This window comes from Leopardus geoffroyi, chromosome C3, assembly GCF_018350155.1.
Source record: "Leopardus geoffroyi isolate Oge1 chromosome C3, O.geoffroyi_Oge1_pat1.0, whole genome shotgun sequence".
Lineage (NCBI taxonomy): Eukaryota > Metazoa > Chordata > Mammalia > Carnivora > Felidae > Leopardus > Leopardus geoffroyi.
Window position 1 is genome coordinate 91448830 of NC_059338.1, and position 27819 is coordinate 91476648.

At 41.1% G+C, this 27819-nt stretch overlaps 1 protein-coding gene and 2 long non-coding RNA genes across 8 annotated transcripts in view; 2 read left to right on the top strand and 1 right to left on the bottom strand.

Annotated features, from left to right (window-relative positions):
- Positions 1-27819, top strand: part of SAMD12 (sterile alpha motif domain containing 12) — a 387874-nt gene that overhangs the window by 204381 nt on the left and 155674 nt on the right. For 4 of the 6 annotated variants that reach the window (XM_045453847.1, XM_045453846.1, XM_045453844.1 and 1 more), the window contains exon 4: positions 16141-16281. The exons of 1 other annotated variant lie outside the window; for it this stretch is intronic. In XM_045453847.1, coding sequence (XP_045309803.1) covers positions 16141-16281 — 141 coding nt within the window. Of the gene's footprint in view, positions 1-16140; positions 16282-27819 lie in introns of those variants that run through there. One more of the 6 variants, XM_045453850.1, reaches the window with a different exon arrangement.
- Positions 17050-26060, top strand: LOC123585552. Its single transcript, XR_006706281.1, has 2 exons — positions 17050-17093; positions 25969-26060. It is a non-coding gene; the product is annotated as an uncharacterized LOC123585552 (long non-coding RNA).
- LOC123585551 lies at positions 20334-24658 on the bottom strand. Its single transcript, XR_006706280.1, has 2 exons — positions 23211-24658; positions 20334-20667 (listed from the first exon to the last, which is right to left on the bottom strand). It is a non-coding gene; the product is annotated as an uncharacterized LOC123585551 (long non-coding RNA).

The window sequence follows — 27819 nt, forward strand, 5'->3', positions numbered from 1 at the left end:
CAAGGACCTTCCATTTCAGTAAGTCACATGTTCCAGTGACCACACTTCAACTTCTCAGCATTCGGCATCAATGGCCCCTTCTCTTTCTTGAACCACACTCCTCCTCATTCTCCCACCTTTCTTTCCAAGTCTCCAGCCACTTCTTAGAGGTGTCCCTGTTGGCTCATCTCACTGGTCTACCCACTTAATGCTAGAGTTCCTCAAAGACTCAATCTTAGGGCCACTACCCTGTTCATGCTTCCTTTCTCTTCGACTGTGGGTTTGCATGTCAACTCTATGATGGGGCTCCACGCTAAACCCCAGACCTGACCTTTGTTTAGAGCATGTACACCTACATGCCAACTTTACATTTTTGTTGAATATCTCATAGACAATTCAGATTTATTGCCTATCTTCACCAGAATTATTGATCTTTTCCCTTGAATTTGCTCACTCAATATTCCCCACACCACCAACTGCACTTTATTCTATTGTTCAAACCAGAAATACTGGGATCATCCTTAACAGCCCCTTCTCTTCTGCCTCAAATACCTAATCTACCACCAAATCCTTTTGATTCTACATGCAACATGCACATTTTCCCATCAGCACCTCTCTAGAAAAAGCAACCACCATCTATGGGCTCAACAAAAGCTCCAGTCTCCTGACCAGTTTCTCTACTTCCAGATGTCACACCCTCAACTGAGACTATTTTGATAGTCAGCCAGAGAGAGCTTTAAAATATAAATTGTATCATGTCACTGCCCTGCTTGAAGCTCTACACTGACTCCTCTCGCACTTGCAGCAAATAATGAGATCCTTGATTTACCTCCAAGACCATGAATGATCCTGCCCTTGGCTGCCCCTCTGTCTTCCTCTCGAGCTCCTGGCCTCTGCCCTTCCCACAAACCCACCTCATTGGCTTTCTTGCCTTCTCTGAAAGCAATACTCCACAGAATATTGTGCATTTTTTCCTTTGCCACATTTTTTCCTTTCACTCTTTTACTCTTGTCTTTTTCATCCTTCATCCCTTAGCCTTAAGGTCCCGTCACATTTGCTTTCACCCCACCTCAGTCTCACTTGGGTTTCTGCTGTTTCTCTCATGAAGAGCATTTTGGTTTTCTTTATTGAAAGTATTTATTTGTATGTCACTAAACAACTCTGTGAGCACAGAGACCACATAGACTGGATTCACCACGGCTTATACCCAGCATCTAGTCGAATGGGTGATGTTAGAAGATCATTAATTATTTATTAAATGAACACTGGACTTCAATTTTTTATAGATTAAAAAAATTGTTTTTAACGTTTATTTATTTTTGAGAGACACAGAGCATGAGCAGGGGAGGCCAGAGAGAGAGAGGAAGACACAGAATCTAAAGCAGGTTCCAGGCTCTGAGCTTTCAGCACAGAGCCTGACACAGGGCTCAAACCCACACACTGTGAGATCATGACCTGAGCTGAAGTCAGACACAGCCCACTGAGCACCCAGCTGCCCCAACATTGGACTTTTCTAAATAGAGGTATCATGAATTTGAATCAAGCATCCTGGTTCGAGTTTTTGCCCTGCCAATTACTAGCCATATGACTTTGAGCAAGTCACATCACTTTTCTGAACCTGTTTTCTTTTAAATGGGGATGATACCATTTCTTCTCCCTTTCTCACAGGAGAAACTTATTCATTCATTTAGCAGCACTTTAATAAACTTCTACCAACTGCTGAGTGCTGGAGTTGCTCAGTTAAATGAAGCCCACATTCTCTTCATTAAAGAGCCCAGAGTTTAGAAGGGACGACAGGCATTTGAACAAATTCATGATTATAATATAGTAAGTGTAAAGGTAGAAACCTATTTGAGGCACATCTTTAATCTGTATGTTTAATTTGAAAGAAATGCGTTGAGCCAGATACTGTACTAGGCATTTTCAAATGTATTACCTGTTTAACTTGCACACAGAAAACTCCAAGTGACCAAAATCATTATTCCCCTTTTACAGATGAGGAAACTGTGACTCAGTGGCATTAAGCTGTCCAGGTTCATAGCACCCATGTATGGAGGCACCAGTCTTCAAACCCAAACATTGTACTACAAGTTCAGGTCTCTACCCCCTCCCCAGAAATTAACATGATTACAGTATAAGTTATTAGTTACATTATTGCTAAAAGAATGAACTAATATTGAACTAAAAATTTTATAACCAAATCTAAGTCAGAAGGAAAAAAATCATACCAAAGAATCTCGCTTTTTCCTTCAACTTCCTCTGTTTTTCCAACTTATTTGGGGTCTATTTTGATTATCATTTGTAACTGGTTATAAAGAGTTCAGTATCGATTATAGTATGCCTTTATTCGTACCCACAGTGAACAAAGTGTTACTTACAACAATAATTTGAAATTTGAAACCTTTCAAGGTTGGAGAACCCTCGTACATGGCCGTCCCAGAACACTGGCTCTAGTGTGCTTGTTGGAGAAAACCCAAGTTGACCTTGTTTTGTTTCTTTCCAAGTAATTCTTGAAATGTCTCATTGCAACTTAGAGCTCTTTAGGAAAAAATATCAATTTGAGATTACTTTAAATATCTTATAAAGTGGAATTATAAAAAGGGAAATTAAGGGGAAAAAAGGGAAATTGAGGGCAGCGAAGTAATTTGAGTCCTCAAGCAGAGGTTGAGTAACAATGAGCAAAGGCATGTGCTACTTAAGTGTTGGTATTTGTAGTTAGCATGGAGATGGCATACATTTCACCTGTGAGAACAAAGGAGCCACACTGCTGATCATAGGCTCACCTGTGACTAGTCCTCAGTCTTAGGACTGATCATCATCTTCCATTGCTAACCTCTATTCAAAGCTTTCATGTGTCAGGCACGGTGCTAAGTGCTTTCGTGTATCATCTCATTTATTCTTTATAAATATTTCCAAGATAGAGGCACCCTTATCATACCCACTGATAGGATGGAAAAATGAACTTTAAGTAACTTGCTTAAAGTAGTATGTCATGTAAGCAGTAGAGACATGATTTGTACTCAAGCATCTGACTCTATGGGTTATGCCCTTAATCATTGTAAAGCCATTTGTCCATGTTGTGACAGCCATCCAGTGCCCCTTCCCCTGTGCTGCCACTCTTCAGGAGTGATCAAACTCATCACAGCATGAGCCCTTCTCTCATTCTGTTCTTCCCACCTTTCTCTCGTTCTAGCATTATAATCTCTGAGCTGAAAGAAAAAATAAGAGAAGAAAGCTGTTATCCATTCTTGTCTCCAGCCCCACGATCATTAGCACCATCAGCAGCCTGGACTATTGGATGGCTGTTGCAAGCCTACAGGTCTTTTTGCAAAGTCAAGGTATTGGCATTGCAGACATAGGAAAAGCTAGTCAATTCAAATGTCCGTGACAATGCAACATGGGACTGCTTTCCTTAGGGTCTGCCACATTCTCTAACTTCAGTTTCCTTTGACAGAGTTCATTGTCATACTGTCCAAATATTATTTCACTAGTTTATCGAATAGTTTCCTGGATGTTGATAGTATATAAATGAAAAGATATACCTTTGCTTTAAGGACATTTAAGTAAGGAAATAGAAATCCTTACTGTAGTACTTACCAGCTATATTTTACCTTCCAAAGGTGAGGTTGCAAAGGGAGTCAGGGGGCACTTTCTGAGAAAGACAGGCCTGAGGCAGCCCTTTAAGCCGATCAGATAAGAAAAGAGGGAAGTCATTAAAAGGGGAAATGTATGGAGACATAGACATAGATAAACGAGACTGAGAATCTGTTCACATTGCTTATCTTAATATAACTTTTAGTGATAATAACCTATTGACATCAAATTTTGGGCTTCAAGCTTGGTGAACTTATTTTTACTCCCTTTTGGAGGACAAAAGAACATTATGTTGATGTTCATTTTCATTATTTCTTCAGCATCGAAGCAGTGTCAGCCAGTTAGTCAATGTTTATGATCTTGGTTCCCTCAGATTTTAGTCACTTACCAGATAAGGAAACTTCAGTCAACTTTTTTTTTTTTTTTTTTTACTCCACTAGGCCCCTTAAGTTAAATGTCATTTGAAGTGCTATGGTTATGGGCTCAAGACATTTCAACATCAAATGCATGGAACTTTTTACTTGTAGAACTGGGTTGGGATCCCCATTCTGCTATGTGGTTGCTTTGCTGCTTTATCTCCATGAACTTCCGTTTCCTCATTTTTAAAATGGAGTTAAGAGTACTTTCCAGGGTGCTTTGTGGATTAAATGGGACAATGAATGGAAAAAGGTCTGACACATAGTAGGTGCTTTTCCCAAAAGTAAGTTTTGTGTTGGTTTGACTTCTCACCCACCAGAGTCCCATGAACCTTCCATGCTGAGGATTAGTCTGTCTCTTGGAGATGAGCATTTTAAGAATCGGTTGGAAGCAAACCTCCGGATAAATGGTTCTTAAGCTGGGGATTTTGCCCTCCAGCAGACATTTGGCAAGACTCTAGAGACTATTTTGACTGGCCCAACTGGGAGCAGGTGCTATGGGCATCTAGAAGCCACAGACTCTGCAAAACAGCCTGTTACACACAGGACACCTACCACCCCACAACAAAGAATCTAGCCTCAAATGTCAACAGTGCCAAAATTGACCGAGTTAAGCAGATAAGTTCCACTCTACTTGCATACCTTATTGATAGCTTTTGAAATTTGGCATGCAATAAATAGAATTTCATTTTCCTTGTTACCCTTCACTCCTGGTAAAGGATTTTAGCTGCCACCACGAGGTTCCATTTCCATCCTTTCAAGTAACCCCATCTGTTTTGGAGTGACCTACACCATGCCCCAGAGGATCTTGGGTGGGCTCCCTACCTTTCTTTCTTTCTTAAAGTGGCAACATTACTTCCTATTTGCTTACTTTCTTGGCTATTTAATCAGGACAACATGAGAAGAGAGGGTCTCATAGCATACCCAGAAACTGAAGCCTAACAAGGTATATCTTCACAGTGAAACAACCAGGCAGCTAATAACTGTTTAATCCAGCCCTGACTTTCAACTCCAAACTCAAGACCCCTTTCTTTCTACCAGAGCTTTCCTAATAGATCTTATGGTCCTCGTGGTCATTGCTATGGTTTTATCACATAATTGCTTTAAAGCTGCTTAGTGCTTGCTGATCTTACATCACAGGTAATTTTTCATCTCCTCAAAGGCAGGAGTACTGTTTCCATGTCTTTTGCTGAATGTATCTGGAGCTGGGACAATACTCGTTGCTTTTTCTAGTAAAAAAATACCTGATACTAATAAAGGTAAACATTTAAAAATTTAAGGTAAAACAAATCCCTACATATCAAAAAGAGAAAGTCAAGTAGCTTAAAAATTTTTTTTAACATTACTTTGGCTGTGAGTCACTAGTTCAAATTAATCCACATGGAGACGCCAGTATGCCCCGTGCCCGTCTTCAGCATATGAACACTATACGTGTTTGGCTATTGTGGCCGTGAGCAGATTATCACAGGCTGGGAGGACACTTGTCAATAGAAATCTCAGGTGCTTCTTGGCAATTAATTTTAAAAGATGTCTAACGCACAGTGGGTTGCTCACCTTGTGCACTCAATTAACAGAGAATCCCAAAACAATGCATACAAATGCTAATAAATAAAAGCAAGCATACCAAGAGGTTGGGTCTACCTATCAAAACCAGAAAAGACCTTGAAAGTTGTTTACGACATCATAAATCTTCAGCTATAGTCTCCGTTATGTTGGTACTAGATTTCTTTGCTTCAAAAATCTGCTCTGAGGTACAAGGGAAGTAATTACTGAGTCTTCCCAGGGACTGAAACAGAATCCCCAAACAAAATGTTTTAGAGTTTTCTTAAATTAATTTTTGAAGGGGATTTGGTAACTCTTCGTACTACCAACAACATAAAAGGATTTAACCTTTAATTTACTGTTTGGAAGATGTACATTCCTCCAAAAAAAAAAAAAAAATAGTGCAAGGCCACATTTTCAATCTGAAAAGCACTGTAATATAATTTCTTTCTGAGTTTATATTTCAGATGGGAAATAGCGTTATCCCAGTTTCTTCCCATTAACATCATAAGTACGTGAATATATTCAACCAAAAAACTAGTTTGTCTAAAACAGTCTGTTTATCCCAGACTGGTTTAAAAAACAAAACAAAAAAATGTACAGTTCCCATCAGTATGGTAAATTACAGTACTACAATGGAAATAAATGTCCATCAATCCTTCTCTTAAGCACAGAGAAGAGGCCTTCAATTAATGGCTAATCATTCTTAATGTAACCAAGTGAGTGACCAGGCTTGGCAGTGGGCTGTGCTCTCAGGTAGAAGTGAGAAGAGATTTATTGGTCTTGGAAGGTTTTGCACACGTTCTTCCCAGCATATGAGGCAATAGTTTGGCTGACCTCAGAGTCCTTGTTAGCTCTGATATTAGTGATTCGCAGTCACCTTTAGGAAATCAAGCACTGGGGTGGGGGCTACTTAAGAAGATGGATTTGCAAGGCACATCCAGGTTATAAAAACTGGAGGGGCCAGTTCAGACTAGTCTTCAACTACCTTTGGACTCAGAAGCTGTTAAGTTAGAATAGGCTGTAGAGAATGGAATCTCAAAACTTGGGAGTCTGTTCCTAAAGTCTGATGAAACTCTGAAGGTGAGGTTGCCTGAATTACTTTCCATTGCGAGTGGGAGGGATGTGGGGGAGGGAAGGTTAAAAGTCAGATGTTGCAAGTGGCAACTTGTGAGCTGAATACGACCCATATACATGAATTGTTTGGCTCTCGTAGTATGGGAAAATAATGGGCAAATATTAAATTGGGAGGATTCATAAAACTTCTAGATTTTCAGTTGTTGTCAATTTAAAAATAGTAGAAGAAGCAACACTTAGCCTGTATTCTAGCAGAGCAAAAATGGGTTGGAATTGCTCATTTTAGAAAATTAAAAAACCGGTGTCCAATAGGCTATGGTCCACCTAATCCCTGTTGTCCCTTAGAGTCGTTCTCTTCACACATTTGACAACATTTGAGTTTGTGACCTCTGGTCACAAATTGGATAAGGAGTTTGCTGGTGCATCAAATAGAAGTATGCAGTCAGATTTAAGGTGTATTCCAAACAATTTGTGAGGAATAAAGATACCAGAATTTGCCAGTGATTAACTTTTGAAAGCCAGTTATTGTAGAATAAGTTCATATCATCCCTACTGGCCTACACCATCATGGGCTTTCTTGAAATGGAAATAAGAGGGACCGAGTAGGGACTCAACCATGCATTACACATGAGCTTTTATCTGTAAGTCAAGATTCCTTTGGGTGCAGATGGTATAAATGAGCTCAACTTGCTAACCTCTCCCACCCCAATATTGACTTACATATATGAGAAACCCAGGGGTATCTGATTTCAGGCAAGGCTGTATTCAGGAAATCTCATATTATCTTCCTTTCTCATTCTTTTTTTGTTTTTCTCTCAGCTCTGCTCCCTCCGTTGGCTTAATTCTCTAGCAATTTCTCTCTGTATGTTGGCAAAGGTAGCCACCAACAGCAAGTCTAGGCTTATGTTGTCCCTTGGGACATGATCTAAGAAACAAAGAGACTTCTCTCTTAGAAACCATGGCAATTATAGTGAATTTTAGCAATTCTGATGAATTCTAGTGCACATTACTAGAACCAATATTACTTTCACCAATATTTATTTAGTGCCGACTTTGAGTTTGGCTCTAGCGAGGTGCTTGGAGACATCCATGAAGCCCTGATCTTCTGGATCTTACATTATGGGAGGAGGTGGAAGGGAATCAGAAGATGAAAAATAAACAGAATAAGCAGGAACATTATATAGTACTGTAGATGTGGAAAGTACTACCGGGATTTTTTTTTTTTTTTTAATTATTTAAAGGCCCATGGGGTGAGAAGGACCAGTTCCCAAAAGTCAAAAGAGATTCTTTTACCAGAAATTGGCAGGGGTACAATGTAGGCAAAAATGAGGTATTTATATTAGTCCTATAAATGGGAATGTTTTACAACCATGAACATCATCCCTTAAGTGCTGCTTTGGGGTGGACAGAGAAAGAAAAAGCCTGACTCATCTATAGGGTAGACATCATGAAATGGCATATAAGACCCCTCATGATGTGTTCCTTGCCTCAAGCTTCACATGCAACAATATCAAGTTTCTTGGAGTTCCCTAAATGCACCTTTTGGTTCTCAGATCCCTGTCTTAGTCTATGCTGTTCCCTGTGTCTTGAATGCCCTTCTCCCTCCTACTCATCTCCTTGGCTTTTGTGGGGGTTTTGGTTGTTGTTCAAGGACCCCAGCTAAGTTAGGTGCCCTTCCAGTAGGTTCTTAAAGAGCTTGTGTTTGTCCCTCCATGGGGAAATCATCGTCTTTTCCTCAGCCTACCTCCTAGTGACATAATATGTTCAGTTCTTGGTACAGATGTAGATAGTCTGTATGGTGGAGAGGATGAATCTGTTTAAAGGCTACTCTCAAAGACCACTCAGCCCCCTGTGATACTCCACCAAGTGAAGGCCATCACAGCCTTGAGTATCATGATGTTATACCAGTGTTTGCACTCTCTGGCTTTAAGACATCAGAGATGATGACCTTTTTCTGCTCCTTAGTCTCTTGCCTGCCCTACTGGTGCTCTCTACACAAGAACTGGCAGAAATGGGTTTGGGGGACACATAAGGTCTGTTTGAAGAATTCTTGGGTGGCAGGTTAGAGGGTGGTTAAGAGCATGGCCATTGTGTATATTAGTATCTCACATCTGCAGCTTAGTAGGTATGTGACCTCCAGCTGGGTATAGTTGCTCTTAATCAGGTCTAGACAATAGTAGTATCTTCAGAGAACTGTTGAAAGTGAGGTAATCCATGTAAAACTCCCAGGACAGTGTTTAAAACTCCTAACAACTGTTCAGTAAATGTTTACTCTCATGATCATTGCTATGAAGAGGAGGAAGCATTCTCAGCCAGCCAAAGAACTATAGGACCCTTATTGCATGAGCTTATTGTTCATGTTTGCAAAGGACATATATATGTCATTTGATCCTCAGACACTATGAAATAGTGTCATTTTCATCCCCATTACAGACGTGAGAAAACTAAGACCCAAATATGCTTGCTTAGGCATTTATACCTTTTAGCTCCCAGTTCCATGCTGTTGCCATTACAGCTCTCTCCGTCTTTCTTTGTTCCAGATATCCCAACTTTGTAATGACGGTGAGATGGAGATTCAAGGGTCCAGGCTGTGGGATGCTGGCTCTGTGTCCACCACCCATCACTGGTTGCTCTTGACCAGCCAGGAGTGGAGTAGGGCTAGGGACATCTACCTGATGCTTGATAGGGGACTTTACCTGAGAGCAAGTTTGGAGCTAATGCAGGGCACAAGTGACCCTTTCTCTGGGGAGCCATAAGTGACCTCTATTTCTAGCAGAAAGGAGGCCCTGTAGGACAGCCTCTTTTCTGGGAAAATGGGCAGTCCCCAACCACTTACAGTGGCACTGAGACTTCCCAGTAGGGTAGGGCCTGAAGCCACATCCTTTGTGCTCCTGGCAGCTTACCCAGAAATTTCCACTTGTGCCCTCTGGCATATAATCGTCCATCTTGAATAGGTGTGACAGGGCTTCTGTTACAGTTCTTTGAGCAGAAGGTAGGAGACACCTGAACTAGAGACCAAAGACCAGATTGGGCCTGAAGGTCAGAGACACGTATCCAGACCTGCCTTCCCCCCTTTTCCTGTGTGGCTTTCGTCAGTTCCCCCTCTGAGCCTCAATTCTCTATGTGGAACACGATAAATTTCGTGCCATCTTCCAAAGTCTCAAATATTCCTTCCTGCTTATGGTAGAGTGAATGATGACCACCCAGAGGTAGGAAGTCCTGATCCCTGGAACTGGTAAATGCTTACCTTATAAAGAAATAGTCCCCAAACATGTGGTCTTCACATGAAGAGATTATCCAGGATTATTTTAGTGGACCCTAAATCAAATCACAAGCATGCTTACTAGAGAGAAGCAGAGTGAAAGGACACACACAGAGAAGAAGAACGTAATGTGAAGATACAGACAGATTAGAGTGACATGGCCATCAGCAAAGGGATGCTGGAAGCCAGCAAAAGCTGGAAATTTCAAGAACCAATTGTCCCTTTCAGCTTCCAAGGGGAGTGTAACCCTGCTGACACTTTGATTTCAGCCCAGGGAAATGGATGCTGGACTTCTGGCTTCCAGAGCTACGTGGAATACATTTCTGCTGTGTTAAATTCCCCCGTTTGCAGTCTGTTACAGCGACTATAGGAAACGAGTACACTGCTCTCTGTGTCCATGACCTGTCATCCATTCTTGCTGCCTATCTGCCCATCGAGGCTTACAGTCCCACTTGGTGCCTGTTGAAAAGAAGCACAAGACACTTGTCTTTTCTTTAAACCCGCAGGAAAGCAAAGTACTCATTTAGCGTCAAGTTCCCTATTCCTTTTTACTTGGCATCTGCGGTCACCACCAACACAATACAGCCTCCACCCTCTGCTATTTTCAGTTTCACATCGTCCTGGGAGTCAGTTTCCAGCCAAGTCTCTTCATCAGAAAAGATAGTAATTTAATGACCTTGAGATCATCAGTATGTGAGTAAAGAAGAGAACATTCATTTAGTAAAACTAGATGTATTCATTCAATAAATATTTCTTGAGCATTGCATGCAGCCATAGGGAGTAAGTGACAGTAGGGAAGCTGACGGCGAAGATACTGACTCTTATGGAGCTGGCATTGTGGTGGACCACACTTGATAAAGCTTTCACATATATGCTCAAGCTTACATTGCAGCAAAGTACTAATTTTCCAGGCCCGTTAGCAGGGCATCAGATCCACATTTCTGCTGGGTGAACTTTCTCATCGAATATTCCCTGGCTTGAGCTTCTGCAGAGGGTCCTAGGTAGCATTTTTAGCACTGAAACCATTGTTGGGGGTCAAGCAGTACAGAACTTGGGTCATAGTGGGTTTCTCGTGTTTCTCTAAATTCCACTGGGATGTGCTTATGCTCACCTTGCCCCAGTCAGCTCAGAGCTTTGGGATCAGAGAAGAATGTTGAAGGATTGAAAGCACTACAGGGAAGAAGGAAGAGTATTCTAATCATCCTCCTTTGTTTCATTCTGTTCTTTTCATCACTTCTCTATATCCCAGATGACTTCAAGAGAAGAAAATAGCACTGACACTACCATGATTTCCTTTGCCTCTAACACACCTCTCTCCAAGTAGTGACTCAACTTCCTGTGCTGAAATGGTGCCCCCTCCCATCTCACACTGAAAACCTGCATCATCTTTGAGGTCTGCCTTTTGCTCACACCCCACTTCTAGGTGTCACAGTTCAGAATTCTACTACTTATGACTTCTTCCCCTCCACCCTCGTCCAAGGCACCAGCACCTCATGGTTTGACTACTATGGCAGTGTGCTCACTCTTCCCACTGTTCCTTACCTCCCCTCCTCCGCACCCCCAGTCCGTTCTCCACATCGTGACCAGAGGGACTCAGTACATGAAATCCCACCCACGTCATCCCTTGCTCAAAATTTCCCATATTCAGAATAAAATCCAAAGTCCTCGCCAAGGCCTAGGAGACCCTGTGTGATCTGACACCTGCCTTCTTTCAGGCCTCATTTCTTATTTTTCTCTCATCTACTCTGCCCTAGTGATGCTAGCCTTCCTGCCATTCCTCTGATTGCTTTGACACTTCTGGATGCTCCAGTGTCACCTCTTGAGGGAGGTCTTGCCTCTCCACCCAAACTACAAAGTGCCATCCTTCCAGTAGGGGTCCCTGCATGTCAGTTCATTTGTAAATTGTCCGCCTCTCACACTAAATGGTAAGCTCCATGAAGACAGAAGATACTGCTCCTCTCCACAGCCTAAGTACCCAGAATAGTGTCAGGCATACAGTGGTGCTCAAGAAATGCTTAATAAAGGAAAGAAGTAAAAGGTCAGCATATGATCAGTGTGAAGGGCTTTAAGTCTTTTCCTACTCTAAGAACCTAGCAGCCTGCATTAATGAAATACCATTTATAACCGGTTTGGAGTATCAGGACATTTAGTTGGTGTTCCTCTTTTGATACTGAATTGATTTTTCTCGATTCCTCCCCCGTCTAGACAACTGACTGCAGAGCAAGGTTCCCAACACACTCTCGGGAGAAAAGGCGGGGAATGTAAAAGCCATAACAGCACGCCTCTGTCTGCACATTCTCTGTCTGCAATAGTGGTATCCCTTTTCATCCCTGGGGTTGCTGGACTTCTTAAAAAATCTTTGCTTTATCCAATGGTCTTGGTCTAACGCTTACTCCCAAAGTCCTAGGTTAAATATTCTTTTTTTTTTTTTAACGTTTATTTATTTTTGAGACAAAGACAGACAGAGCGTGAGCATGGGATGGACAGAGAGAGAGGGAGACACAGAATCTGAAGCAGGCTCCGGACTCTGAGCTGTCTGCACAGGGCCCGACGCGGGGCTCGAACTCCTGGACCGCGAGATCATGACCTGAGCTGAAGTCGGATGCCTAACCGACCAAGCCACCCAGGCACCCCTAAATATTCTTTACTCAAAGACAGCTTCCTGGACCAAGTTAGGTCACCCAGTTCTGTGATCTCCTATTTGTTCTTTCTAAGAACTTCTCACATACGTGTAAACATTTATCATTTACTGCCTGTCTTGCCATTCTGAAGGCACCAAGATTGACCCTGTCTGTCCTGTTCATTATACTCAAAGTGAATAACAAAGTGACAGGGACATAGTGGGTGCTCAGTAAGTGTTGAATTAACAATTGGATATTAATGCTAAGCAACAAAAAGTGACAATATACGTTGCAAAAATAAAATGTGGTTGTTGATTGACGACTTAACACTTTCCTGACACCAGCATCAGAAGCAGATCCACTTTTATTTGGATACTATTTTGTGGTCACTATTTTGTAGTCAACAGTAGGTGGTGGGACAGGCAGTTAATGGGACTTTTCCTGCTGAAAATGATCTAATTATTGGGCAGATTTTTCAGAACCGTGGACCTTCCATCCAAAAAAGACAGTGAGTCAGATTTTGTTCATAACATCCTCAGCGTGCAGATCATGATCTGTTTTAGAAGTCGTTTTATCAGGAAATTCTTCTATACAATTCCCCATAATCTCCCTTCTTGTGATCTAAGCCTTTTGGTTTCCTCCCAAAGAAGAGAAAGCACAACCAAAGGTATAGCAGGAGGAATTCGGAAAAGCTCTTGTGTGTGTGTGTGTGTGTTTTTTTTTTTCAACTTCTCAATTTTCCTTCCTACAAGATGGAAATAATAACATCTATTTTCTCAGGATTTGGATAAAACCGTTTGAACAGCTGAGTATTTAACATGTGACGTGTTGATAGGCACCATTGTTTGTACCACAAAGTCTTCAATGCACAGATTTTTATAGCTATTGGAATTTTGTAACTTGCGTTTTCAGAGCTGAGGCTGTTAACCCACCCGAGTAGGAGATAACATTCTGATAGGGCTTTTAGCTACACTTTGACCAGTCACGTACATTACTGGAAAGGCTGAGGCTACAGGTCCTCGGGGGGCCACCAAAGAGACAAGCTGAGCCATGCACACGAGAACAAAATCCTCACTCTGACTTACTGCACTGTGCTCTAGTGACAGACCAGCCGACTTACCGTGACCGAACCCCCGTGTGTGTTACCATTGCCTCAGCGGAGCTGGCTCCTGAATGTCACAGCTTGTGAAGCCACAGCTCAGTTAATTGCTGAAATGAACAGAAATAAGGATGGGTGATCTACGTGAGATGTTGAGAGGGATTCAGATCATCTGAACTTCAGGGATGTTTTTTTCTTATATAGTATTTGTAAGTTGAGAACATGTATAGAGAGTTGGAGGTCTTATTTGGAAGCGGGTTATCCACATAAAGGCTGCCAAATCCCATTCTGTAGTTTTCTAATGGAACTTCAGGACCAAGGTCTGACAGTGAGGAGAGCATTTGATGGCAGGGCTGTCCTGGAAGCCTGGGACTTGGGCTCACCACCCCCTTAGTTCTCTACCTTTTAGTATGTCACTGCCCAGAAATTAGGAAAGGGAATCTGAATCCATTGGTTGATTTCTTAAAAATATGTTAAATTTCAGTCAAAAGGCCAGTTGTTGCTCTAACAAATGACCACGAACTTCGTGGTATAAAGCCACACAAGTTTACTGTGTTCCAGTTTTAGAGCTCAGAAGTCCAAAATGAGTCTTACGGAAAAATCACGGTTTTGGTAGAGATGCTTCCTCATGGTGAATATGAGAGAGAATCCATGTCCTTGTCTCTTACAGCTTCTAGAAGCATGAATTCCTTGACTTGCGGCCACCTCACTCTGACTTCTGCTTTCATTGTCACAACTCTGTCTATGACGCTCCTGTCTCTTTCACTTATAAATACCTGTGTCATTAGATAGGACTCACCTACTAATGCCAGATAATCTCCCGTCTTGAGACCCTTACCATAATCACACCTACAAAGTCCCTTTTGTCACATAAGGTAACAAATTCACAGGTCCCAGAGGTGAAGACATGGACATCTTGGGAGGGGAGGGCGTTATTCTATCACAGGAGACAACCAGAACTACTTGAGTCTGTGTATGCTCTTCATTTCCTTTCTCATGGCCACCACGATCTGCCTGGTGTTACCAAGCCTCAGCTATGGCTACCTCGGATTCCTTTCCCCTTGCCTCTCCTTCCTCTTCCACACGTCGATTTTACTGAAGCTTCAGAACACCACAGCTCACTGCACTCACTTTCTTGCCAGGCACTGGTCCAAAGCCATGTCTGTCTTGGTGTAGTTCTTATCAGTGCCGCTCATCAAATATTTCTCTCCGTTTCCTGGCACATGCCAGAAGCCATGTGTGAACCTGTGTGGGTGGGAAAGTTCATGGGATTAGTTCCAGCCTATGATTTGTAAATGACCTCTAGGCTGAGCCTTTTGTTGATGCTATGAGACCTTTTAATATCTTCTCTTTTCCCTTTGCTACAATAATCAACGTTCAAGGTGGATGGACTTGCATTTGATGTGTACACAAAACAGGAAGTAAACCGTATTGCAGCACTGATATTTGGGGATCATTTGTTACTGTAACATGTTACCTAACATCCCACCTGATGCATTTAGCAAGGGCTAAAGGGAGGTAAAAAGAGCAAACGAAGTAGATTGTTCCTACCTGGTTCTTTCCATTTGCCTGTCTCTCTTGTCCCAGGCCACATACACTTCCCTATTTCTCTGATGAAAATGTCCATGAACCCCACCTTGTGGCTGTGGGGTTTCTATTCTGAGGAGGTAGAGAACTTATTTTCTGAAGTGCATATGATAATACACCCAAAGATAGACCATTGACCACAAGTAGTTGACTCTACCTCAGTTGAAATGAGAAAGGTGTGCAGGTACGACAATGGAGTGCTTGGGAAGCGGAAGACCAGGCAGACCTCCTGGGGAAAGAGGGGTTGGAAGGAAACCAGGCCAGGCTGCCCAGGACCCCGGGTGTCCGCACACTGCAGGCTCTTCCACCCGGGGGCTCCTGGTTTTGCAATCTTTAGATGCCCTCACTCACCCTGCTTCCCTCACCCATCAGGCTGCTGCAGCCCTTGCCTTGGGCCAGAGATTGGGATTAAGCTTTAGCTCCCACCAGCTGGAGATGGATCTCTAGCCCAGCACGAGGGCTGCAATGCCTGCAGGTGACTGCCTGCAGATTAAAACTGGAACTTTAAATGCATGTTTCACAGAAACATTATTGTAACCTGGGTGAAACATTGGTGGAGTTTCTCTATAACCACACATACAGCATCCAGGTCTTCCGCTGGGCTCCTGTGGGCCAGCCTCAGGCAGGACCCATCACCCGACGAAGTGCGTTGTTTCTATGGAAACCTGCAATCTGTATCCAAAATACCCAGGTTAAAATTTTGCGATTTTATTTAACTCAGTGTGTTTTCAGTTGAGGATTGCCAAAATTAGATGAGAATTGGGGTTCTTTTTTTTAATTTATGTGTTTTCTTTATCTGGATTATCAATTCTTCTTGTCAGTAAGAATAATCAAGGACCCTCTCTTCTAAATTATCTGTTTGGAAGGAAACTACTATTACGGCAGGGTTAGCCAAAACGAAGATGGAAATCCTTTCCGGCCATTGTTCATTTGCTTTTTCTTTTATTTCTTGAAACCCTGCAGGGCGAGCCCTGCTGAGACTCACTGACAAAAAGCTTGAGCGAATGGGGATTGCCCAGGAAAACCTCCGGCAGCACATCTTACAACAGGTGCTCCAGCTGAAGGTGCGAGAAGAAGTCAGAAACCTACAGTTACTCACACAAGGTACCCCGCTGCTGCCTCGTGGGTGGATATAAGGGGAAGATGGGAAGAAAGAAACCATTCCCATCATGACAAAGGGGAGCCAGAGAGAAACTATTGTTTTTTTGCAGAATTGCTTTCATTTAAAAAAAAAAAAAAAAAAGGATATAGATGTAAAGGCCACTTCCCTCCTTTTCATAGGGAAACTTCTCTTTTTCATAGGTCACTGGGGGAAGGATGCACAAACAAATAATGAATGAGCAAATGGAAATATCTCATGACCTAGTTTCAAGGACATTACATATAGCTGTATAGGATGTGCCCTGCACAACCTAGAGGTACAGATACAGTTGCACCCCCTAGAGTTGTACAGTGCAGCCCAAGCTCTCTTAGTCTGACTACCAGTTCTGAGGGGGCCTTGGAATTTGCGTGATTCCATAGTTCATATGATCATGATACAAGTGGGATTTTTGTTGTTTTATGTTACTTTGCTTTTCACTAACTAATGGGAGGAAAACATTTTAAAGGTATGTGTCTGTGTATATATACACGTATGAACACATACACTCTTTAGAGATTTTTGAGAATGCTATTTGGCATCCTGAAAATAGAATCACGTAAAAAAATTTTAATGTTTATTTATTTTTGAGAGAGAGAGAGAGACAGAGCATGAGCAGGGGAGGGGCAGAGAGAGAGGGAGACACAGAATCCAAAGCAAGCTCCAGGCTCTAAGCTGTCAGCCCGGAGCCCAACGTGGGGCTCGAACTCATGAACTATAAGATCACGACGTGAGCCGAAGTCAGACACTTAACTGACTAAGCCACCCAGGCGCCCCGGTAGAATCACTTTTTAAAAATGGACTGTAGAGAATTTAAGCCTGGGATATTATGACCATGTAATTCTAAATAAGGATCATTAATAAATTCAATATATTGGGAACACTGGAGAGGACTCAAGTGACAGAATAAAGCTAGAATTTGAGGAAAAGTTTTAAGTTAATGCTGTATGTAGCTTGCATGTCTACATAAGATTTGGTTGCTATCAACGTCCACTGGCTATAACCCTTTATTTATTTTAATGTCCATTATACATCGTTGTGAAAGGATGATAAAATATGTGTTTTTGAGAGCCTGGGGTATTTTTCAATCTGTAGGATATTGTAATTGCATGCATACTGATATTGGAGAAATCTGGGTCAGCCAACTTTCGTGTTATTGCATTTAGATTATAACCCAGTAATAGACCATTTGCCTAGAGAAAGCGATGTACTGCCTGAAGATGACCGCTCTTCAAGGATGAATACAGACTTTGAGTGATACGAAAACAGTGTGTTTGTTTGATACGCATTATTCGCATTTGTCTCCAGAGGTATCCAGTGGTAAATTTATAGGTACAAGTACACTGAGTGATTTAAATCTTAATCTGACATCCTGATATACTTTTTGGTTTCTTTGAAGAAGTAAATAGAGATTCAAAGATTTATTACAAGAAAGTCCATCCCCAGTGCTATTTATAAAACTGAAAAATTATGAACAGCCTAGAGCTTCAGCAATATGGAAAGAAACAAGTCTGCTGAAACTCATGAGATACAATACAATGCAGTCATTAGAATGAAATCTTCACAAAATATTTGACAACATGGGAAGTGCTCAAGAAGTAATAGGAAGTGGGGGGGGGAAGACCATGTAAAAATTTCATATTTACAATATGAACCAAATTTCTTAGAAAGAACATATTTTTATGTGTACACAGAAAAAGGGATGCCAGTGAATGTGCCAATATTTTGATAATGGTTCTCTGTAGGTGGTGGGATGGTGGGTGACTTTGTTTATTTTTTTTTATATATTTTCCAAGTTTTCTAGTTTGAATCTGTATTATGGTTATAATCAGAAAACACATGCACATTTTTAAGCTTCAATCACGTGTATCGTTCTGCCAGGTTCTGTTCAGCGTCAGGCTTCCTCTTCTCTTTTGTTTTCCTCCTGTGATGATATGTAGAAAATGAGACCTAAACTCCTCTCATGTGCCTTGGACTCTGTTTTTTTTCCCTCTGCTACTGTCAGCCTGCAGTGTGTTTGCTTTGCAAAATCATTTTCTACAGCTTTCATTGCCCTAGATGCATAATATATAAGATTTTTCCTGAGATAGTACTCAAGTCTATTAAGCTAAATATATGTTTGTGTTCTGGGAAGGTAATGCTAAGTTCAGCCTTTTCAATTCAGTTCTTGTCACTTTCTTTAGCTTTGAAAAGCTGTGCCTTTTGCATTCTTTCATTCCACTCCTTTTAGGAGAGATCACGTTCTCTAGCTCTTCGATATTTTGTCTGCACTCATATTACCTTTTTTATTGCTTGTCCTTTACATGTTAATGTTCAGACTCATTTCATGCCAGGCAGACTTTAGAAAATCTATAGCCTTATTGAAATGATGGTTTCTTTTTGAAAAAACGCGAAACAAAAAAAATTGACAAGTTGTTTTTAATCACTGATAATAGAAGTTCTAAAGACAGCTGGGGTAGGCTTAAAATATTTGGGGTCTAGGTTGGCTATAATAAAAATTGGAACACTATTCCACCCAAGTTATCTGACTGGCATAACATATATATTGTATGGAAATTCACCATAAGAATGATATGTGGTTCAGTATTGAATATTTGATTCTTTATCTCTGCAAATATTAATCAGTAAGAAATAATATGCTGGATAAGTACAAACAAAGATTATAGAATGCTACATAACTTTTAGAAATCCCTGAACATGTTTCTAAAGGAAACAGTGGATAATTAAGCCTACTTTTCCAACTTTTTGATGGCTGTTTTAAAACTGGCTTAAGCTATTGATTCTATACACACAGTTGGTCAGGAGCCATGTAACCGTTTTAGGACTAAGACGGTCTCAAAAGGACTATGAGGGCTCTAGCTGGTTACTGTGGGTCATCTGAACACAGGGAATCTGAAGTTTCTACCCTCCTTTTTTCTTACTCTCCTCCTTCTGGATGCTGACCCAAAGACAAAAACAAACAAACTGTAAGGTATTTTTTAAACGTGTGTGGGATTCATAGTAAATGTATCAGTTAATAGACACCATCATTGAATCGTGACAAAAATTTTTAAAACCGCTTATCACCTAAAGCCAGAACTGTTCTTCAGCTGAAATACTGGCCTCTGATTTTCCTTCTTTTATCCACAGTGGCCCTATAACTACCTGACATTTGCAAGAAACATAACCAATGTTTGGCCTTGCTTTAAATGTTGTTCCCTTGGGTCCCATTTAGGCGGTTTCTTCCTCCATACAGCCTTTTAGTCTTCTGTGTCCTGTCCATGGAGTGGCCAGGATGTCAGTCTGGTGGGCTTCTGACTTTGTTCATTCCTGCAGAAAGCTCACTCATGTCAGGGCACCTCCAGTTGTCTCTTGGGAAATGCAGTACTGGGCTGGAAACATCATTATTCTCTTCTTGATTTGTGAGAGACAGGAGAAACGTTCCTTATGTAATAGCAACAGTGCATGGTATCAAATTAACTCATAACCAAGCATATGAGGGGCATCCTTAGCTTTTTAATAATGGGCAGTGTTTGTGGGAAGAAAAACACCCCAGGGATACTGAAAGCTGACTTTCTCATATGGCTAATGAGTTTCAAATTTTACTGTATACAAATCACTGTGCTAATTGTCACATCAACTCCTGACAGTACTGTTGTTAGCCCCGAATTACATATGGGGAAATGGAGGATGAAGAATTTACGTGACAAAGTCAGCTAGTAAAAAAGCACTATACAGGTCTATCTGAGTCAACAGCAAACTTTTATGCATTACATTTCAGTACCTCTCATCTGTCAAATGGTGATAAGAACTCCTATTTCATGGTGGTGCTATGATGAGTCCTGAAATTTTATGTGGAAACCATATAGCGTAGTTCATGACAATATTCTATGAAAATGGGTGGGCAGACATTGTTTTCTCTTCCTGAAAAGGGCCACATGTAAACATTTTAGTCTTTAAGAGCTATACAGTATCGATTACAACTACTACATCATGTGAAAACAACCACAGATAATCTTAAATGAATTGAGCATAGCAGTATACCAATAAAACTTTATTATTACAGACATAGTTGGTGGGCCATAGATTGTGGATTCCTGCTCTTCAGGGTTAAAAATGTAAACTTTTAACATCATTATCAAGATTATGATTTATTCTTAGTGTCTTCCCTTTTGAGTTGTAAATACTTCCCTCAATCTTAGGAACACTTTTCAATGTCTTCCTTGGCTACAAATACTTGGATAGTGTAAAAATGTAACCACAACGATGAGGGTTGAGTAACTTCGGGCAGTAGAAACCAGTATCCAGACTGGAGGATAAAGCAGATGAAGCCAGTAAATGCCACCATCTTCAAATGCCTTTATAATTAGTGCCTACAAAGTGAAAAAAAGAAGACCATGATTGTTTACCAGGGCCACTTATAGCTCATTAAACATTAGCATTTCCCAAAGGACTTTTTCCACATTGTCCAAATATATGTGTTAAATTTTAGTTAAGAATTGCATGACCAGAGGACTTTCCTAGAGCTTCATCTTTTGGAACGACACAAATTAGAAACACTACTTTCTAATCCAAGAAGACTTTTCAGAACCATGTGTACAGATTGGGTATTTTAGTCCAGTCACCCCCGCAGTGATACTTCAACTGAAGTAGGCCATCTGATCTGAAATAGGCCATCTGGTCCACCACATTGCTTAAAGAAGGAAGTCTTTGTAGAACATAGCAATAGACTCTTTGAGAAAAATTTTTCAATCTCATTTTACAGTTTTGGGCTCCAAGACCCAAAGAGGATTAGAGCATAGTTCGTGGTTACACAGCTGGTTAGTGGCATAACTGAAACTAGATCCCTGTTCTAATTCCCAGACCAGTATTCTTTTTTTCTTACTGTTTTTAATTAAAGTATAATTTACATACAGTAAAATTCACCATTTTTAGTATATAGCTCTGCAGCTTTTGACAAATGCATATAGTTGTATAACCACCACCACAATCAAGATATAAAATAAAAGTTCTCATTACCCCCAGCCTCTGGCAACCAGTGCTTTGTTTTCTGTCTCTTTAGTTCTGCCTTTTCCAGAATGTCATAAATGGAATCATAGAGTCGGACTTCTTTCACATACTATAATTCACTGAGACTTATCAAAGCTATGGTGTGCTTCCATTCATTCATTTTAAGTGCCTAGTACTCCATTGGATGGATAGCCCACAGTTGTATATACCACATTCTCCAGTTGAGGGACATCTGGGCTTCCAGTTTTGTAAATACTCATAAAACTATTATAAGCATGCATGTACAGGTTTTTGTATAAACACGAGTTTTCATTTCATTGGATAAGTATCTAGAAATGGCATTGCTGGGTCATATTGTAATTATATGACTAATTTCATAAGAAACTGCCAGGCCAGTATTCTTAAGGTAATAAAGGAAGAAAAATAGTCTTAGAGACTGGCTTTAATACATACAAAAATGTTACAAGCTTTCTGAAAATCATTGCATCTTTGTATAAGTCTTACCTAGTGCCCTACCTTGAGTTACCACCATCTTAAGAGGCCTCTGTTTTCCTGAGAGTTTCTAGTAAATTGTCTCAAAATAAGTCAAGGCCAAATATGTTTACAGTTCACTGCTTCATTTGACTAAATTTTTCTTAGCATCTCAATTGTCATTAAGAAATGCTTTCTTTGTCTTTGTTCTGAGGAACATAATTATAGCAATATTTCCAGCTTCTGGGAAAGAAAACTTGAGCCAATCAGATTTCCTTTTATGCATATGTAAGGTATGTCTGATGGCCTTTCCTAGGGTCTTCCAAATTACACTATTTCGGTTTCCAGTCTTCTCCATGTCTTTTATTTAGTTGTGCCACTGGTGTTACAAATCTGTGTTCACATTCCGTTGTCTTCATACTAGCTTTTCTTCCTTATTATTGTACAACATTGAGCTTTGACTCCCTGGTGCTCATCTGTCTGCATGAGCATGATAATGACTCCCTTGGTTCTCCTCTTTTTCTAATGGCTCCTTCTCTGGTTGATAGCAAGCCACCTTCCTGTATCACTCCAGAATGTTGATGCCACCTGGAGAATAGACCCTCTTAGCTCTTCTCATCGTTCATGCTGTCTGGAGAATGTTGTCCACTGCCATTGTTTTTAACCATCCCTTGCTCCATAGTGACTCTCAAATATGTCTTAGACCTCTATGAAGCTTCAGATCTTTAATCTCCCTAAAAGGTGAACTCTGAATATTCTACTGACATCTCAAATTTAAAATGTCCAAAATAGACTCCATTGTCTTTCTGACCATCTCCCCAGCCTATTTTAACCCTTGTGCTGCTTCTCAAGCTTAATAATGCCATTATTCATTCCATCACCTATCGTAGAAGGTTCAGAGTCACCTGACCTGTGATTACACCTTTTCCCTCACCATGCACGTATAATCAGTGACCAAACCTTCTGACTCCTGCCTGTTAAATGGGTTTCCAGTCATTCCGTACCCCATGACCCTGCTGGCCACTGTGTTAAACCATTCCTCTTTAGCTCCTTCCCAGGCCGTAAGAATAACCTACTAGCTACTTGATCTCTAGTCTCTGCTCTGCCCCATTTGTTCTCCTTTAATTAACTTCCTGCTTCTATTGCCAGACTTAATTGTAATATATTTCTGATGACATTATATCCCTCCTTAAAACATTTGATGGCTCCCAAATGCCTATAGAATAAAATCTAAACTTTTTAGCATTCCATAGAAAGCCATTCTGGGCATTTCATAGATGTATTAACTTTGGGCAAGTTACTTGTCAGAGATTAAGAATCTTCAGTTATAAAAATGGGAATAGGACCTATTTCAGAGTTGTTATGAATATGGTACAATAAAACTCATGAAAGGACCTAGTCTTGATGAGATACAACCTCTTCAGAGAAGACTTACCTCATTTGTCAGGCAGAACCAATCATTCTCTTCTTCATTACTAAGCACTTTGTTCATACTAATAATGTCTTTATTGCATAGTATCCATTTAGTATCCATTTGTACTTCCATCCAGTGAGGACCAGGTTCTGTGGTACTGGGGTTAGAAAGGAACACTCAGTCTAGCAATGAGGATAGGATGTATATGCCCCTATAGAAATGCATAGATGTGTAGTAATGCCACGGAACTGGAACCTAGCCTCACCTGGGAATAGGTGGGGTAAAGGAAGGCATGCCAAAGGTATAATACATGAACTAGATCTTGCAAGATACAAGTTTTGATAGATGGCCAAGGGCTGGCATGAGGCAGAGGAGGAACCTATACAAAGGCAAGGTAGCATGAGATCTCTCCATCTCCCCTATAGAACATGGACAACTTCATGGTCTTCTGATTTCCCTTTGCTCTCCTACCGCCTAGCATGGTACTTAGCAGAGAGTGGATCCTCTGCATATATTTACTCATTTAAAATTAATTGTTCTCCTTTTCTCTTATTTACCATTCTCAACTTAATCTTCTCAAAGAAGTAAATACAATGTCAATTTTTTACAGATTCATAATAAAAAAAATAGTAGCTACAAAGCTATTTTGAATCTTCCACGGGCAAAATTGCACAAAATCTCTTTTATTCCTTTGTGATCTTTTTGTATTATTTTGACTAGTAAACTTGATGGCAATGGCTCTTAAATATACCTTTTGCAAGGGGCTCTTAAATATATAAGCCACTCCTTCCTTGAGTCTTTTGGCCCACTATTTTCAATTTTAAATGTGAGAGATACTGTCAAGCAACTATAAGTTGAGCCTTTTCTCCTAAGACCCAGGAATTGCCCAGTGGCCCACGGTAGATGAGAACGTTGGATCAGGAATCTTCTAAGACTTCATGGAGATTATTCTTCTATAATTGGGGTCTTTCATTACCACTTGCTCGTCCAGTGTTATTTGATTAGGACCTGCCAACCACATGTCACTTCTAAGTTGCCTCCAAGATAGCATTTCCTCAATCTGCTACCTTCTTGAGCTTTTCCCCCAACACATTTCAGAATCCCCATACCCTGTTATACAAATTGTATGGCCAGGAATAGTGCTAATTTTATCAAGTATTTGAGCTTTCAGAGAAATTCTCTCTGTTATAGCTTTATATTTAAACGCCTAAACATAGACTTCTTTGGGGGATTGTTGAGCTCACACATCAGTGTGTCAGTAGGGGTTAGCATTGTGATGTGTACACTCTAGTTAGCATCCACCCCTGTTTCATTTTCATCATGGGACTCCATTATGGCTGGTGTTTGAAGTGAGGCTTCAAATGGACCCTTCTTATCTGTTCCATTCTTCATGGTAGAAAAATATCTGGGGGCGCCTGGGTGGCTCAGTTGGTTAAGCATTCGACTTCAGCTCAGGTCATGATCTCACAGTTCATGAGTTTGAGTCCCGTGTCGGGCTCCATGCTGACAGCTCAGAGCCTGGAGGCTGCTTTGGATTCTGTGTCTTCCTCTCTCTCTGCCCTTCTCCCACCCATGCAGTGTGTGTGTGTGTGTGTGTGTGTGTGTGTGTGTGTGTGTGTGTGTAAAACAAACATTAAGAAAAAATTTTTTAAAAAAAGAACGAAAAATATCTGTTCTGACTGCATTGATGGTCCCTCTAACCAGCGTAATTATTTAATTTGGACATGTTCTATGAGGAATTATTTGTCACTACTTCTGCACGACTCCATTTTTTATGGCATTTTTGCATTCTGAAAACTAACCATTAGGGAACCCCCAAAACTCCAAATATTTATGTCTGCCTCTGCAGAAATCACTAACTTAAAAATTCTTTACTATTGACTTCTTTGCATTTAAATGTCCTGGGTGAAGTTAAAGATACATTTGATGTTTTTTTGTTTGAGCAATTCAAGATAGCCATGGGATTGCATTGTTATTTCACCTTGTGGTTTGACTGTGCATTTGAAGGATCTTGAACTACTGATACTGTATTGGCATTTGTTTTCCACAACTAACATTGGATTCCTTTCTTGAGGGGAAGGCTAAATCCTGAGATTTGGGTTCTGTGGTGTTCGAATCTCCTATGGGCTTCATTTAAAAGGCAGCTGTAGTAGGACAATGGCATGTGGACCTGAGGAGAGAAAATCAAAGCCAATTTCAGGGATGCCCTGAGCTGCCTTGGCTTCTCTAAGAGGAAACAGATAAATATACCATCTGCATGTTTTAGAATTCCTGTCCCTAATATTATATATTGCCTGCTTTCCTATGGCCTTTTCTTTGGGACCACCAATTCTCAGTGCCTGGAGCAAAACTCTACAGAGCGTAGATATTCAAGATTCTCATTGCATCCATGTTTCTGCCTGCCATCTCCAGGAGTCATCACATGTAGGCTACACTGTGATTGCTCCAACCTTGTGCTCCAGCCACATGTCAAAATCTTCTCTGCTTCTCTGAAATAACCCCTTCATTATTAGTATCCCTTTTTTCATCCCTTTATGTAGTAGCAATTTCACAGCGATTCATTCAGTATATACCATGAATCCAGCACTCCATGCTGTGTGTTAGGAATACAGGGATGGATACAATAATCCTTGATGTGGAAGTCAAGTGAAAGAGACACAACAGAGTTGTAAACATAGAATTCAAGGATCGTGTAGGAAGTGCATCCAAACCAGAAAGAATATGTTAGGAAAGATTCCAAGAGGCAGTGACCTCTGAACTGAGTCAGCTATTTAGTTAGGGCGTGTTAATTTTCTATTTAGTCATCAAACAAATATATAAAATGGCCAAAATGAGTCTCAGAGAGACATACCATGGTGTAACACTTATATTTACTAAAAAAAAAAAAATCTGTGTTTACTGAGTGCCTGGACTTTACTGGGTGTTGGTGAAATTCAGTAAGCAAGAGAGACATAGTTCTCAGATGTACAGATTTTACATTTCAATGGAGAAGACACTTCCAAACAAATTATCTTTTGTAGCATGGTGAATGATCCAAAAGGGGATGTTATTTATGCTGTGGGAGCTGTAAGCAGCCGGGACCTCCCTGACTCTGGTCAGGAAAATCTCCCTTAGGAGATGTAGCAGGGGAGTAGGGCAGGTCGGCTTTGAGACTATGGAAAGAAAAAATGTCCCAGTTGGAGGCAACAGCCTGTTCTGTTGCCAACATTGAAGAGGAAGCTTGGTGCATCCCAGAAACACGTGGAAGGCTAGACAGAAGGCTCATTTGGTTAGAAGGTGGAGAGCATGAGAGGGAGGGGAGCTGGTGGTGAGAGGCAAGACTAAGAGGGGCCGGGGTGAAGTGATACCCTCTGTATTTGCTCTCCTAAGTAATTTAGAGACAGTGGCGGGCCACTAAAAGGTTTGAACCAGAGACCATCCTGATGAGCTTTGTATAAAAAAAGATGAGCACATGCCCTGAAGAGGGACAAGACTGGAGGCAGGACTCCTGTGAGGCAGCTGTTGCATTAATCTGTGCAGGAGATGATGGCAGCCTGAAGGAGGGTGGTGGCAAGAGCAAGTGGAGAGAAGTCAACTCAAGAGACCAGACAACCCATGGTGATAGATCGAGGAACAGTAAAGAAGACGGTTGTAAAGGATCATCCCTCACTTCTCTGCACCACATTCTCCTCCCCCAAATCCATGCTCCCTGCGGCAGACTTTTCTTCATGCTTCTTCACAACTCTAGATTCTTGGACCTTCCTCCAGAACTTGTGGAATTAGGCTCTCCAGTCCAGGCATCAGTATGGTTTTCCACAGCTTTACCCCCACATGATGCTTATGCAGATGAAAGTTTAAGGGCCATTACCCAACACATTGCAGATTCCACATGTGCAGTGTACCAGGCACGGCATGAGTAAAGCTCGTTTGGGCTTAATGAACAGGTAAACTCAGAGAAAGTCTTCAGCTCTTGGGGTAAATGAGAACATCTCATAGTAAAGCCCACAATGGAGTGGATCCCGTCCTACATAGCCACCTAACCTTGCAGGTGATGTCCTCAAGGTCTAAGAAACTGGCCCACCCTCCATCCTTCCCAAGAGACAGAGACTGAAATCCCATCTCTCCCATTTCCCTGCGGCAAAATGAAATGGGTTCTCTTGGGCAGTCCGACAGGGCAGTAAAGAAGGTACTCTACACCAAGACTCCCACCGTTTCCTGTGCAAGACAGGTTAAAGATGAAGCTGTCAAAGCTGTTCTGGTAGGACCTCCTCTACAAATAGAAGGCGGAAGAAGAGAAAACAAAGTGGTTGCTTCAGCTCACAAGGAACAGTTCAGGGATCCATATTTGAAACCGTCGAGGTTTTATAAAGTTTGGCAACCGTTTCAAAATCATTACTTTTTAACATCAGTATCAGATACTGTATTTCCATACAAAGGCACAAGTTACCAAATCTTCAATTTATCACAAAAGGGAAGCCTGGAGCTAATATTGATTGTGCATCTATTTGCACACTTGGCATTTTGAATTCTATATTTAGTCCCCACAATAATTTTGTAAGATGGGTATCATGAACCCCATTCTATAGATAAAGAAACTTGGCCCAGAGAGCTGCAGTGCCTGTTCAAGGTCACAATTTAAAAGTGCACATAT